Source organism: Lampetra fluviatilis, chromosome 60 (assembly GCF_964198595.1).
Source record: "Lampetra fluviatilis chromosome 60, kcLamFluv1.1, whole genome shotgun sequence".
NCBI lineage: Eukaryota > Metazoa > Chordata > Hyperoartia > Petromyzontiformes > Petromyzontidae > Lampetra > Lampetra fluviatilis.
In genome coordinates, this window is record NC_136334.1 from 6,244,773 (window position 1) to 6,257,255 (window position 12,483).

Genomic DNA, 12,483 nt, shown 5'->3' on the forward strand with positions numbered 1-12,483 from the left:
CGGTAAAGTCACAGTAGAAGGGAAATTATAAAATAATATTCATATAAAACAATGCATTTTCTTGCCGTGGATTTCACACCTGATGATGATTGCTTGTGTTGCAGTCGAAACGTCGTGATAATTTTTATTGTTTTATATTTATATTATTTTATTATTTCCCTTCTACGTGACTTTACCGAAAGAACTAAGAATATGAATCCCTGCAGTCACGAAAGCTTTAAATTAAAATTTATTTTGTCTTTTGTCAACGTGACACTTTTTTTGCTGATTCACCGTGTCGGGTGGTGTGGATTGTTACGACACATTTATAAATAATAACGCCATCTAACCACAAACACCTTGATTATGGATAAATAAATGACATCGGTGCCACCGCCAAACATTCGGCGCCCGGCACCAGATCAGCAAAGCGGGGTGGGGGGGGACAGAGCAGACAGATTGACGATAGGCTTGACGAATGAATTAATGAATGAAGAGTGGCTGATAAGAATCATGAATGTGTGAGTGAGCGAGCTAGCACTGTGGCTTCTGACGGACCGCTCGCGCCAACAAACAAACACACAATGTGTCACCGCTGGCATATTCTTAGGTTTTTTTCCGGTCAAGTCACGTAGGTAAAACATTAAAATTAATAAAAGTAAAATAGAATAAAAATCACGACGTTTCGGAGGCAACACAAGCTTCCGTATTCTTAGGTTTTTTCCAGTAAAGTCACGTAGGTAAAACATTAAAATGAATAAAAGTAAAATAAAATAAAATTCACGACGTTTCGGAGGCAACACAAGCTTCCGTCTTCAGGTGGAACCGTCACAGCCACGACAGCTGTATCCAGTAAATGAGAGATTGCAGGACCCAGCAGGTGCCACGGGTTGACCGCTGGCATTTCGCGAATCCGAAACGAGCCCTCCTGCGTCTCTCACGATGCAACCTTGTCACAGCCGTCCCTGTTTTTATTTTTCGTGGGGGGGGGGTGGTGGGGGGTTGGGGTGCAGGGGCGTTTATTCACTCCCCCCCCCTGTCTCTGTGTGTGTGTGTCGCTCTCCCGGCTAGACCCTGAGAGTTTCATGGTAATAACCGGTGGTGGCACGTCACGCGCCCAGCCGCGGCTGTCACAGGTTGTGCCACGTGGTGCCGCCGCGGTGTTTGTAGACAAACCGTAGCGTCAAGCTGGGGGAGTGACAGCGGTAACATTTAGACGTCTACCTCACCCCCCCCACCCCTCTCTTCATCGCTCCCTCCTCGTCCCCCCCTCCTCACCCCCCCCCCCCTCCTCCTCATCCCCCCCCCATCATCCCTCCTCATCCCCCCCTCCTCACCCCCCTCCTCACCCCCCTCTTCACCCCCCTCCCCACCCCCCCCTCCTCATCCCCCCCTCACCCCCCCTCCTCACCCCCCCCCTCTTCACCCCCCTCCTCACCCCCCCTCCTCATCCCCCCCTCCTCATCCTCCTCATCCCCCTCCTCACCCCCCCTCCTCACCCCGCCTCCTCACCCCCCCTCCTCACCCCCCCCCTCCTCACCCCCCTCCTCACCCCCCCCCTCCTCACCCCCCCCCTCCTCACCCCCCCCCCCTCCTCACCCCCCCTCCCTCCTCACCCTCCCTCCTCACCCCCCCTCCCTCCTCCTCCTCGACTCACATCGAGACGAGGGGTAATTAGATAATGGGGTCGTGGGGGTGTATTCCTGATGGCAGTAGCGGGTCTCATAACACAGATTTGGCGAGATCATTTTGACGTGGCCTCTTCATGATTCTGGTGTATGTTGTTGTTGTTGTTGTGATTCTGCTCGTTCACCCGAGAGAGGCTCACCGGAGTCTCAAAGACTTCTTTCGTGAGGGTCCTGCCAGGTTTTCCACGGTCGGGGGTACAGCAGTTGCTGCTGCTGCTGCTGCTACTGCTGCAAGTGTAGCTAGCCAGCACACGAGGGGGCGGGTGGCCAGCACTACGCCCGGCCGCCTTTGTCTAACCATTTATTGTGAAAAATTTCGGTCACAGTTCCTATGATCACTGTGACATTGCTTTAATGGCTTTATTTTGGTGATTTCGAAAACGTTTTTTGGTGTGGCCATGTTTGTTTGTTGTAGTACGGAGTTAGACTGATGGCCTTAATCAAAGTTGTCTTGTGGTTGTTGTTGTTGTTTGACTTGCATCCCACTGGGATTTTTGCACACAGCGTTGGTGTACGGCGCTTTTTCTGGAAGATTTTGCTGTTTTTTCCTGGATTTTTCTGTTTGCACTCAGTCACTTTAAGATGTTTTCTTGGTCATGTTTTTCTTTTTTGCATCCGATTCAAGAGCCGAATGGCTCACAGGGCTACACCAAATGATTGAAACTGAAATAAATGAAACTGAAAACTGAAAAAACAGCTACGCACGGCACGAAAGAAGCTCAACATACACACGCGCACACCCGTGTCGGTCCGACCCAGAAGTCCGTGACGCATCTCAACATCGGCCACGCACCGATGATGCCCCTCTTCCTCCACCTGTGCAACGTGAACTACGTTGATTTCTCACACGGTCACTGTTTCTTCTTTGCCGCCCACCCCACCCCCTCCCCCCGCTCACCCCGTCTCAGTGGCTCAACGACTGCAAGAGAACCTTCGTGGCTTGCGGCCAATCGGAGGAGACGGCGGGCGGTGTGATAACGAGCCAGCCAATCGGCTGCAAGGAAAAGGTACAATCGAGACGGCTGGAAGGCTGCTCCTGCAGCGGCAGTTGTGAATGGCGGTGGACACAAGCGGAATGATTTATGTGGCAGCGCGGGGAAAGTTACTGGGTTCAAGTCCTGGGGCTTTGTGTGTGTCTCTCTCAAGGGGTTCACAATGGTCGTGTCGGAGACACTGAACCAGTACCGCTAAGGTGCTGGGTTCAAGCCCTGGGGCTTTGTGTGTGTGTCTCAAGGGGTTCACAATGGCCGTGTCGGAGACACTGAACCAGTACCGCTAAGGTGCTGGGTTCAAGTCCTGGGGCTTTGTGTGTGTCTCTCAAGGGGTTCACAATGGCCGTGTCGGAGACACTGAACCGGTACCGCTAAGGTGCTGGGTTCAAGCCCTGGGACTTTGTGTGTTTCTCTCAAGGGGTTCACAATGGTCGTGTCGGAGATACTGAACCGGTACCGCTAAGTTGCTGGGTTCAAGCCCTGGGGCTTTGTGTGTGTCTCTCAAGGGGTTCACAATGGTCGTGTCGGAGACACTGAAGCGGTACCGCTAAGGTGCTGGGTTCAAGCCCTGGGGCTTTGTGTGTGTCTCTCAAGGGGTTCACAATGGCCGTGTCGGAGACACTGAAGCGGTACCGCTAAGGTGCTGGGTTCAAGTCCTGGGGCTTTGTGTGTGTCTCTCTCAAGGGGTTCACAATGGTCGTGTCGGAGACACTGAACCAGTACCGCTAAGGTGCTGGGTTCAAGCCCTGGGGCTTTGTGTGTGTCTCTCAAGGGGTTCACAATGGTTGTGTCGGAGACACTGAAGCGGTACCGCTAAGGTGCTGGGTTCAAGTCCTGGGGCTTTGTGTGTGTCTCTCTCAAGGGGTTCACAATGGTCGTGTCGGAGACACTGAACCAGTACCGCTAAGGTGCTGGGTTCAAGCCCTGGGACTTTGTGTGTTTCTCTCAAGGGGTTCACAATGGTTGTGTCGGAGACACTGAAGCGGTACCGCTAAGGTGCTGGGTTCAAGTCCTGGGGCTTTGTGTGTGTCTCTCTCAAGGGGTTCACAATGGTCGTGTCGGAGACACTGAACCAGTACCGCTAAGCAGAGGTGGGACAAAGTCATTGTTATGCAAGTCCAAGTCGAGTCGCAAGTCATCAAATTCATGACTCGAGTCTGACTCGATTCCAAGTCACATGACTCGAGTCCACATCTCATAGGTGGGACAAAGTCATTGTTATGCAAGTCCAAGTCGAGTCGCAAGTCATCAAATTCATGACTCGAGTCTGACTCGAGTCCAAGTCACATGACTCGAGTCCACACCTCTGCCGCTAAGGTGCTGGGTTCAAGCCCTGGGGCTTTGTGTGTGTCTCTCTCAAGGGGTTCACAATGGCCGTGTCGAAGACACTGAAGCGCTACCGCTAAGTTGCTGGGTTCAAGCCCTAGGGCTTTGTGTGTGTCTCTCTCAAGGGGTTCACAATGGCCGTGTCGAAGACACTGAAGCGCTACCGCTAAGTTGCTGGGTTCAAGCCCTGGGGCTTTGTGTGTGTCTCTCTCAAGGGGTTCACAATGGTCGTGTCGAAGACACTGAAGCGCTACCGCTAAGTTGCTGGGTTCAAGCCCTGTGCAAGGGCACAGGAATGAGTGGCCGGGTCACGCGGAAGGGCAGTGAGGGAGGGATGGCAAGGAGTGGAGGGGGCGAGGGGAGGGAAATCGGAAGGGAATGGGCGATGGTGGGGAAGAGGTGAGGCTTTGAGAGGGGGACAGGAAGGAGGTTAAGGAGAGGACTGCTTCATGTACAGGGGCGGTGTTGAGTCTATGGACAGTGTTGAGTCTATAGTGCAGTGCTGAGTCTATGGGTAGTGTTGAGTCTATGTGTAGTGTTGAGTCTATGTGTAGTGTTAGTCTATGGGCATTACGAACGCCCCTGGTGAGTAATTTATCAGCTGACGCCCGCAAACGACCAATCGTCGCTTGGTAAAGTCGTCATCGCCGCCGCGGCCAAATCATCGTCGGGGGTCATAAGTTCAAATCCAGGTCAGGGTCATCGCCCTCCCTGGGGAACCATTCAACGGCGATTGATCCGTGGAGAGACCGGGACCCCCGCCATAGTAACGTGGAATTTACAACGCTGGCTCCGTGCCCCCGATGGGCGGATGAGTGCCGCCCCCTACTCAAGAGAGCGGAGGACGATCTGTGAAACATTAATCATCTAAATTGGCCGGGCGTCTGTTGTATTTGTCGGGTTATGAAATTTTGATAAAAATAATAAAAATTAAATGAAGATTGGAAAAATGCGTAGATCGCGGAAATTATGCTAAAGTATGTAATATATGCATAGATTATGATAATCATGGAGATAATCGTGGGTGGTTCTTCATGGCCGTGTCAGAGACGCTGAGCTGGTGCCGCTCTGGGTTCCAATCCGGGTTTTGTCCCCAACCACGGCGATTACACCTCGGTCTCATAGACCCACACAGAGACCCGCAGACTCACGCAGAGATCCACATAGAGACCCACAGACTCACACAGAGATCCACATAGAGACCCACAGACTCACACAGAGATCCACATAGAGACCCACAGACTCACACAGAGATCCACACAGAGACCCGCAGACTCACGCAGAGATCCACATAGAGACCCACAGACTCACACAGAGATCCACAGACTCACATAGAGATCCACAGACTCACACAGAGATCCACAGACTCGCATAGAGACCCACAGACTCACACAGAAACTCACAGACTCGCATAGAGACCCATAGACTCACATAGAGACTCACAGAGAGATCCACACACTAACATATAGACTCACAGACTCACATAGAGACCCACAGACTAACATATAGACTCACAGACTCACATAGAGATTCACAGACTCACACAGAGACCCACAGACTCACATAGAGACCCACAGACTCACACAGAGATCCACAGACTCACATAGACTCACAGGCTCACATAGAGACTCACAGACTCACACAGAGATCCACAGACTCACAGAGACTCACAGACTCACAGACTCACATAGAGACCTACAGACTCACATAAACTCACAGGTTCACATAGAGACTCACAGACTCACACAGAGACCCACGCACTCACATAGAGACCCACAGACTCACATAGATTCACACACAGACCCATAGACTCACACAGAGACCCATAGACTCGCACAGAGACCCATAGACTCACACAGAGGACCCACGGCCTCACAACAGCGACCTATAGACTCACAACAGAGACACCCACGGACTCACAGCGGAGACCCGCGTAGACGCGAGCTGCGATCAAAGCGGGTTGCCCCGCGTCGCGGGGAGTGCGACGTTTCATCGGCTGAGCTGACTCGGCTCCTCGGTTTCCTAGGGCACGGGCCTCAACGTGCCGTGGCTTTCTCTGGGGCCCGGCTGGCGCGCGGGGGAGGAGGGAAATTACATTAGCCTTTCATTTAATCAGCTGGGGGCGGCGGAGGCTGAGGGGGGGCATTGTGGTGGGGGGGGGGGGATTGTGGTGGGGGGGGAGGGTTGGTGGGTGGGGGCGGCGGGGGCTGAGGGGGGGAATTGTGGTGGGTAAGGGGGTTGGTGGGTGGGGGGGTGCGTGGGTGGGGGGGGTGCGTAGGTGGGGGGGAGGGGGGGGATTGTGGTGGGGGGGGTGGGTTGGTGGGTGGGTGGGTGGGTGGGGGGGTGGGTGCGCACCACTCCGAGAGATGAGCTTCGGGTTTATCGATCGGCCGGGATATTTACGGCCGACAGAATTTGTCTCGGGCTGTTTAACCCCTTTGTGGGGGGGGGGGGGGGAGTGTGTGTGTGTGTGAGACGCGCGCTAGCAGCTGACGGCCTACCGTTAATACAAAGGGACCTGGGTTCGAGACCTGGCCGTGGCGGGGGTGGGTGGGTTGGGGGGGAATTTAAAATCGCCCTGTCGGAGACACTGAAGCGCTGCCGCTAAGTTGCTGGGTTCAAGCCCTGGGGCTTTGTCTGTCTCTCTCAAGGGGTTCACAATCGCCGTGTCGGAGACACTGAACCAGTACCGCTAAAGTCCTGGGTTCAAGCCCTGGGGCTTTGTGTGTGTCGTTCTCAAGAGGTTCACAATGGTCGTGTCGGAGACACTGAAGCGCTACCGCCAAGTTGCTGGGTTCAAGCCCTGGGGCCTTGCTACGTCCATGATAGCCTTGTTGCTGTAGGAATGATAGCGGCAACACTGCATGTATGTACATCATTGTTGCTGTTGTTGTTAACATAGCAGTAACACCGAATGTCTATACAGAATTGTTACCATAGCGGCAACACCGACTGTATGTACATTATTATTATTGTTATTGTGACTGCAATATCGGAAACACCGATCGAACTAAATGATAATCATTCACATCTTTGTGCCATTCAACGTGCGGGGTCAAAGGGGAATTCCGTGAGGGAGCTGTCAATGTTTTCCTGCTTGCGTCGTCTCTGCGGTCCGCTTATTTGATTCCGCGTTGAGGAAACGGCGCGTTTGCTTGGAGAGTCGGGTGTGTGGGGGAGCCCCTGGCTGGATGTCAGGGTGGGTCAGCGTTGCGGGTTGTGGGACCTTATTGTAGCATCTCTCTCTGTCTCTGTGGTTAGGGGGCTTCGCTCGTAGTCTGGAGAGGGCGTGGGTTCGAGTCCGGGTCTGGGACTGACTTAGTACCTCTACTTTCATCTTCTTGGTTCTTTCGGTAAAGTCATCACGTAGAATGGAAATAATAAAATAATAAAAATAAAACATAATAAAATAATTCTCACGACGTTTCGGCCACAACGCAAGTAGCCGTCCTCAGGTGGAGAACAGGTCTGTTGAGAAGACAGTCAGACTTTGTCTTCTCCACCTGAGGACGGCTGCTTGCGTTGTGGCCGAAACGTCGTGAGAATTGTATTTTATTATGTTTTATTTTTATTATTTTATTATTTCCCTTCTACGTGACTTTACCGAAAGAACCAAGAAGATGAATCCCTGCAGTCACGAAAGAAGCTTTAAATCGAAATATAACCAGCTCTACTTTCCTTTGGGGTCATGGTTCGTATTGGGTTCGGGGTTAGCGTTGAGTTAAGGTTAGGATTGGGTTCGGGGTGAGTATTGGGTTCGGGTTAAGACTGTGTCGGGGTTTGTGTTTGCGTTAAGGTTTGGGATTGGGTTAGAGTTTGTGTTTGCTCACTATCAACATTGAGTTAGGGTTTAGGATCGGGTTAAAGTTTAGAATTGGGTTAAGGTTTCGAATTGGGTTCGGGTTTAGGATCGGGATAAGGTTTAGAATCGGGTTAGGGTTTCGAATTGGGTTAAGGTTTAGAATTGGGTTAAGGTTTAGGATCGGGTTAGCGTTGGCGTTGGCTATACGCACATGACGCACGCGTGTTTTACATGACCCACGCATCGCAGTGGCACGCGCGTGCGTCACTGCAATGCGCAGCGTTTCCGTCCCGTCTTGCCTTTCAATGACGTTAATGGCTCCTCCGTCGATCTGTTTTCCGGGATTTGGCGCTGTCACGCGGTAAAATCGGACACCCGGCAAAATTAACCGATCGGCGTTTTGCCCGTATAATAATAATAATCAAAAGTGGGGCGTGTGACCCAGCCCATTGTGTGGTCTTGCGGAACCCGGATAGAGGTGTTCCCATCGCGTTGGATTCCGCTCACGGTCGATGCGACAAGCACGTGTCAAGGGTCACCGATTTAAATTTCGATTTAAAGCTTCTTTCGGGACTGCAGGGATTCATCTTCTTGGTTCTTTCGGTACAGTCACGTAGAAGGGAAATAATACAATAATAAAAATTCAACATAATAAAATACAATTCTCACGACGTTTCGGCCACAACGCAAGCAGCCATCCTCAGGTGAAGAACAGGTCTGTCGGAAAGACAGCGTCCTAATGAAAAAGAAAAAATCCAGATGTTTTATTTTTCGATTTAAAGCTTCTTTCGTGACTGCAGGGATTCATCTTCTTGGTTCTTTCGGTAAAGTCACGTAGAAGGGAAGTAATAAAACAATAAAAATAAAACAATAAAATAATTCTCACGACGTTTCGGCCACAACGCAAGCAGCCGTCTTCACCTGAGGACTGCTATTTTATTTTTATATTTTTATTACTTCCCTTCTACGTGACTTTACCGAAAGAACCAAGAAGATGGTCACCGATTTGTCGAAGGGTTAATCGCCGCGTCGATTCTTCGGAGAGCCTCATGGTGAGCACGTCCTCGTGTGAAACACGCCACCCCCCCCCCCCCCTTTGTTTGATTGACTAACGACCAGAGGTCGCAAACGGGTTTTGATTCCTTACCCGTACCCGGCCCGGGTACAGGTAGCCGTATCCTACCCGTTCCCTACCCGAAATGAGTGACAAACGGTTACTCACCAGTGACTCACGGCCTACCCGTACCCGGCCGCACCAGGTTCGCAAACGGGTACGGGTAGGGTATCGGGTACCTGATTGCGACCTCTGGGATGAAGCCATGTTGCAGGCGCGGGTGGGTTGATTCTAGGAACTTGAATTGTGAGAAGAGACAAGACGTTGGGAAATGAGTGACAAACGGTGACTCACCAGTGACTCACGGTCTACCCGTACCCGGCCGCACCAGGGTCACAAACGGCTACCCGTACCCAGCCGGGTACGGGTAGCCGGGTATCGGGTAGGGTACGGGTATCGGGTACCCGGTTGCGACCTCTGCTAACGACCGCTCGTAATCGGCGAATTTCTCGCGGTCCGTTTCCGCCGCGTTACGGCACTGCCCGATGTTTGGCCGAATGGCCCCGACTCACTCGCTCACTCACTCGTTCTTTTCTGCTCTCAATTCCTTATCCTCTCTCTCTCTGTCTGTCCTCTCTCTCCGTTCCTTCCCCCACCCCCCCCTCACCCCCCCTTTTTGTTTACTTCTTACGCTCGTGCTAAGAACTTGGAATCGCTAGCAGTAAGTACGGATGATTCTACTGTGCCTCTCCCGCTCCTTTCACAATTGCCCTCCCGCAAAACCTTCCCCCGCCGCTTTCCCTATCTGTGTGTAGGCTGTGTGTTCTCCCGCTGTCCTGCATGGCTTTCCTCCGGGTGCTCCGGTTTTCCCTCCTCCCGTAGCCGAAGTAAAATGCCCGTCGTACGATGGAGCCTCTATCGGGCCCAAAAACAAACGCGCAAAAACGTCCCCGACGTGGAGAAAATCCGCGACGCTTGGAGATCACAGGTCACTCGGTTGGCGTGGCAACATCATCGTCGTCCCCTTCACCGCGGAAACCCCACCGCAGCCCGTGATGGCAGCCTTTTGTGCCGCACTGTGACAGCTGCCGCTGGGGGTGCCCCTAGGCTAGACCAGCAGCATCACTCCCCCTACTGCGGAAACTACCGCAGCCCGTGTGGTGTCAAACACAGCGGCGCCTTGCTCCGGGATGACAGCCATTTGTGCCGCACTGGGACAGATGCCGCTGGGGGTGCCCCTAGGCTAGACCAGCAGCATCGCCACCGCTACTGTGGAAACTACCGCAGCGTCTCCCTCTGTGAACGACCGCCTTGTGCCGCGGGAACGACGGTGTTGTGTGGTATACAGCGTGACGGTGTGTGGTGTACAGCGTGGCGATGTTGTGTGGTATACAGCGTGACGGTGTTGCGTACAGCATGGCGGTGTTGTGTACAGCATGATGATGTGTGGTATACAGCGTGACGGTGTGTGGTGTACAGTGTGACGGTGTTGTGTGGTATACAGCGTGGCGATGTGTGGTGTACAGTGTGACGGTGTGTGGTATACAGCGTGACGGTGTGTGGTGTACAGTGTGACGGTGTTGTGTGGTATACAGCGTGACGGTGTTGCGTACAGCATGGCGGTGTTGTGTACAGCATGATGATGTGTGGTATACAGCGTGACGGTGTGTGGTGTACAGTGTGACGGTGTTGTGTGGTATACAGCGTCACGGTGTTGTGCGATATACAGCGTGGCGGTGTTGTGTGGTATACAGTGTGGCGGTGTTGTGTACAGCGTCACGGTGTTGTGTGGTATACAGCGTCACGGTGTTGTGTACAGCGCCACGATATTGTGCGGTACACGGCGTGGCGGCGATGTCGAACGGTGCACAGCGTGACGGTGACGTGCTGTGCGCAGCGATGCGGCGGGTGTCATCTACGGTGTCGTCTACGGTGTCGTACCCTCAGGTTTTGTCGGTAAAGTCACGTAGGTAAAAAATAAAATAAATACTAAAAATACTAGAAAAAATAATGGAAATAAAATAAAAATCACGACGTTTCGGAGGCAACACAAGTCTCCGTCATCAGGTGGGACCGTCACAGCCAGATTTACTGCATCAAGCGAGGCAAAATTCAAGAGTCAAGCCCTTAAATACAAGTACGGTGTCTTTCGATTTAAAGCTTCTTTCGTGACTGCAGGGATTCATCTTCTTGGTTCTTTCGGTAAAGTCACATAGAATGGAAATAATAAAATAAGAAAAATACAACATTAATTATTTTATTAAGTTTCATTTTTATTATTTTATTATTTCCATTCTACGTGACTTTACCGAAAGAACCAAGAAAAAAAAAATTTCGTAGCAACTTTTTTAGGGAGCGAACAATCAAAAGGGGGTGGGGGGGGGGTTGGGCTTTTACTCCTTTCCAGATGCTTCCTTTTGATAGCAGCGGGCAAAAAATTAAAAATCTGTGAGAAACCCCCCCCCCCCAGCCCATCGATGCGTGTGTCAGCGGTGAACCGGGCGCGTTTTTAATAAAATCTCTCGTCCGCCAACGTTGGAGCTGTTCCTCACGCGGCTTCTCTCCTCTCCCCCGTCCCACCCCCACCCCTCTCCCATCCCGCCCCCTCCCCCCAGCAAATGGAGTTGTGCCGAAGGCTGTACAAACTCCACTTCCAGTTTCTGCTGCTTTTTCAGTGTTACGCCAAACTGACGGGCAGCCTTGAGGTGCTACGCTCCAACCCCACGGTGAGTTGTCGCCACGCGCGCGCGCACCGCCTGCACCACCACCACAATCACCGCCACCGCCACCACCGCCTGCACCACCATCGCCACCACCACCACCATCGTCACAGTGACCGCAGCAGCCAGCACCGCCGTCACAATCACCGCGACAGCACCACCATCACAATCGCCGTCACCGCAATCGCTGCCATCACAATTGCTGCCACCATCACCACAATCACTGCCATCACGATCTCTGCAACTACTCATCACAATCACTGCCACCATCAACGCCACAGTCACAATCACGGCCACCACCACCACAATCACCGCCACCACTACAACCACCGCCACCACAATCACTGCCACCAACCACAATCACTGCCACCAACCACCATCACAATCACCGCCACCACCACCACAATCACCGCCACCCACTAAAATCACAACCACCACGATCACTGCCACCAACCACAATCACTGCCACCAACCACCATCACCACCACCATCACAATCACCGCCACCACCACAATCACTGCCACCCACTAAAATCACAACCACCACGATCACTGCCACCAACCATCACCACCACTACAATCATCGCCACCACAACAATCATCGCCACCATGATCACTGCCACTAAGCACCATCACCGCCACCACAATCACCGCCACCACAATCGCCACCACCACAATCACTGCTGTCACAGTCACTGCCACCACCAGTATTACTGCTACCACCACCACCACCACTAACACCACCACCGCTACCGCAATGGCCACGACCGCCGCCACCACCACAACCGCCAAGCCCGACTCCGCTATCGCGGGTCGACCGGGAACCACCATCTGGGCTCGACCTACGGATAGAGACTCGTCCCACCCGCCCCGTAGGAATGTGGAATTTCCACCACTCTCTCTACGGGGCCGCGAAACGCACG

The 12,483-nt window shown here is 52.7% G+C and overlaps 1 protein-coding gene across 1 annotated transcript in view; it reads left to right on the forward strand.

Annotated features, from left to right (window-relative positions):
• Window positions 1-12,483, forward strand: part of LOC144950936 (protein furry homolog-like) — a 131,255-nt gene that overhangs the window by 101,167 nt on the left and 17,605 nt on the right. Inside the window, exons 52-54 of the mRNA XM_078881117.1 lie at window positions 2,576-2,674; window positions 9,545-9,562; window positions 11,457-11,567. Coding sequence (XP_078737243.1) covers window positions 2,576-2,674; window positions 9,545-9,562; window positions 11,457-11,567 — 228 coding nt within the window. The remainder of the gene's footprint in view (window positions 1-2,575; window positions 2,675-9,544; window positions 9,563-11,456; window positions 11,568-12,483) is intronic.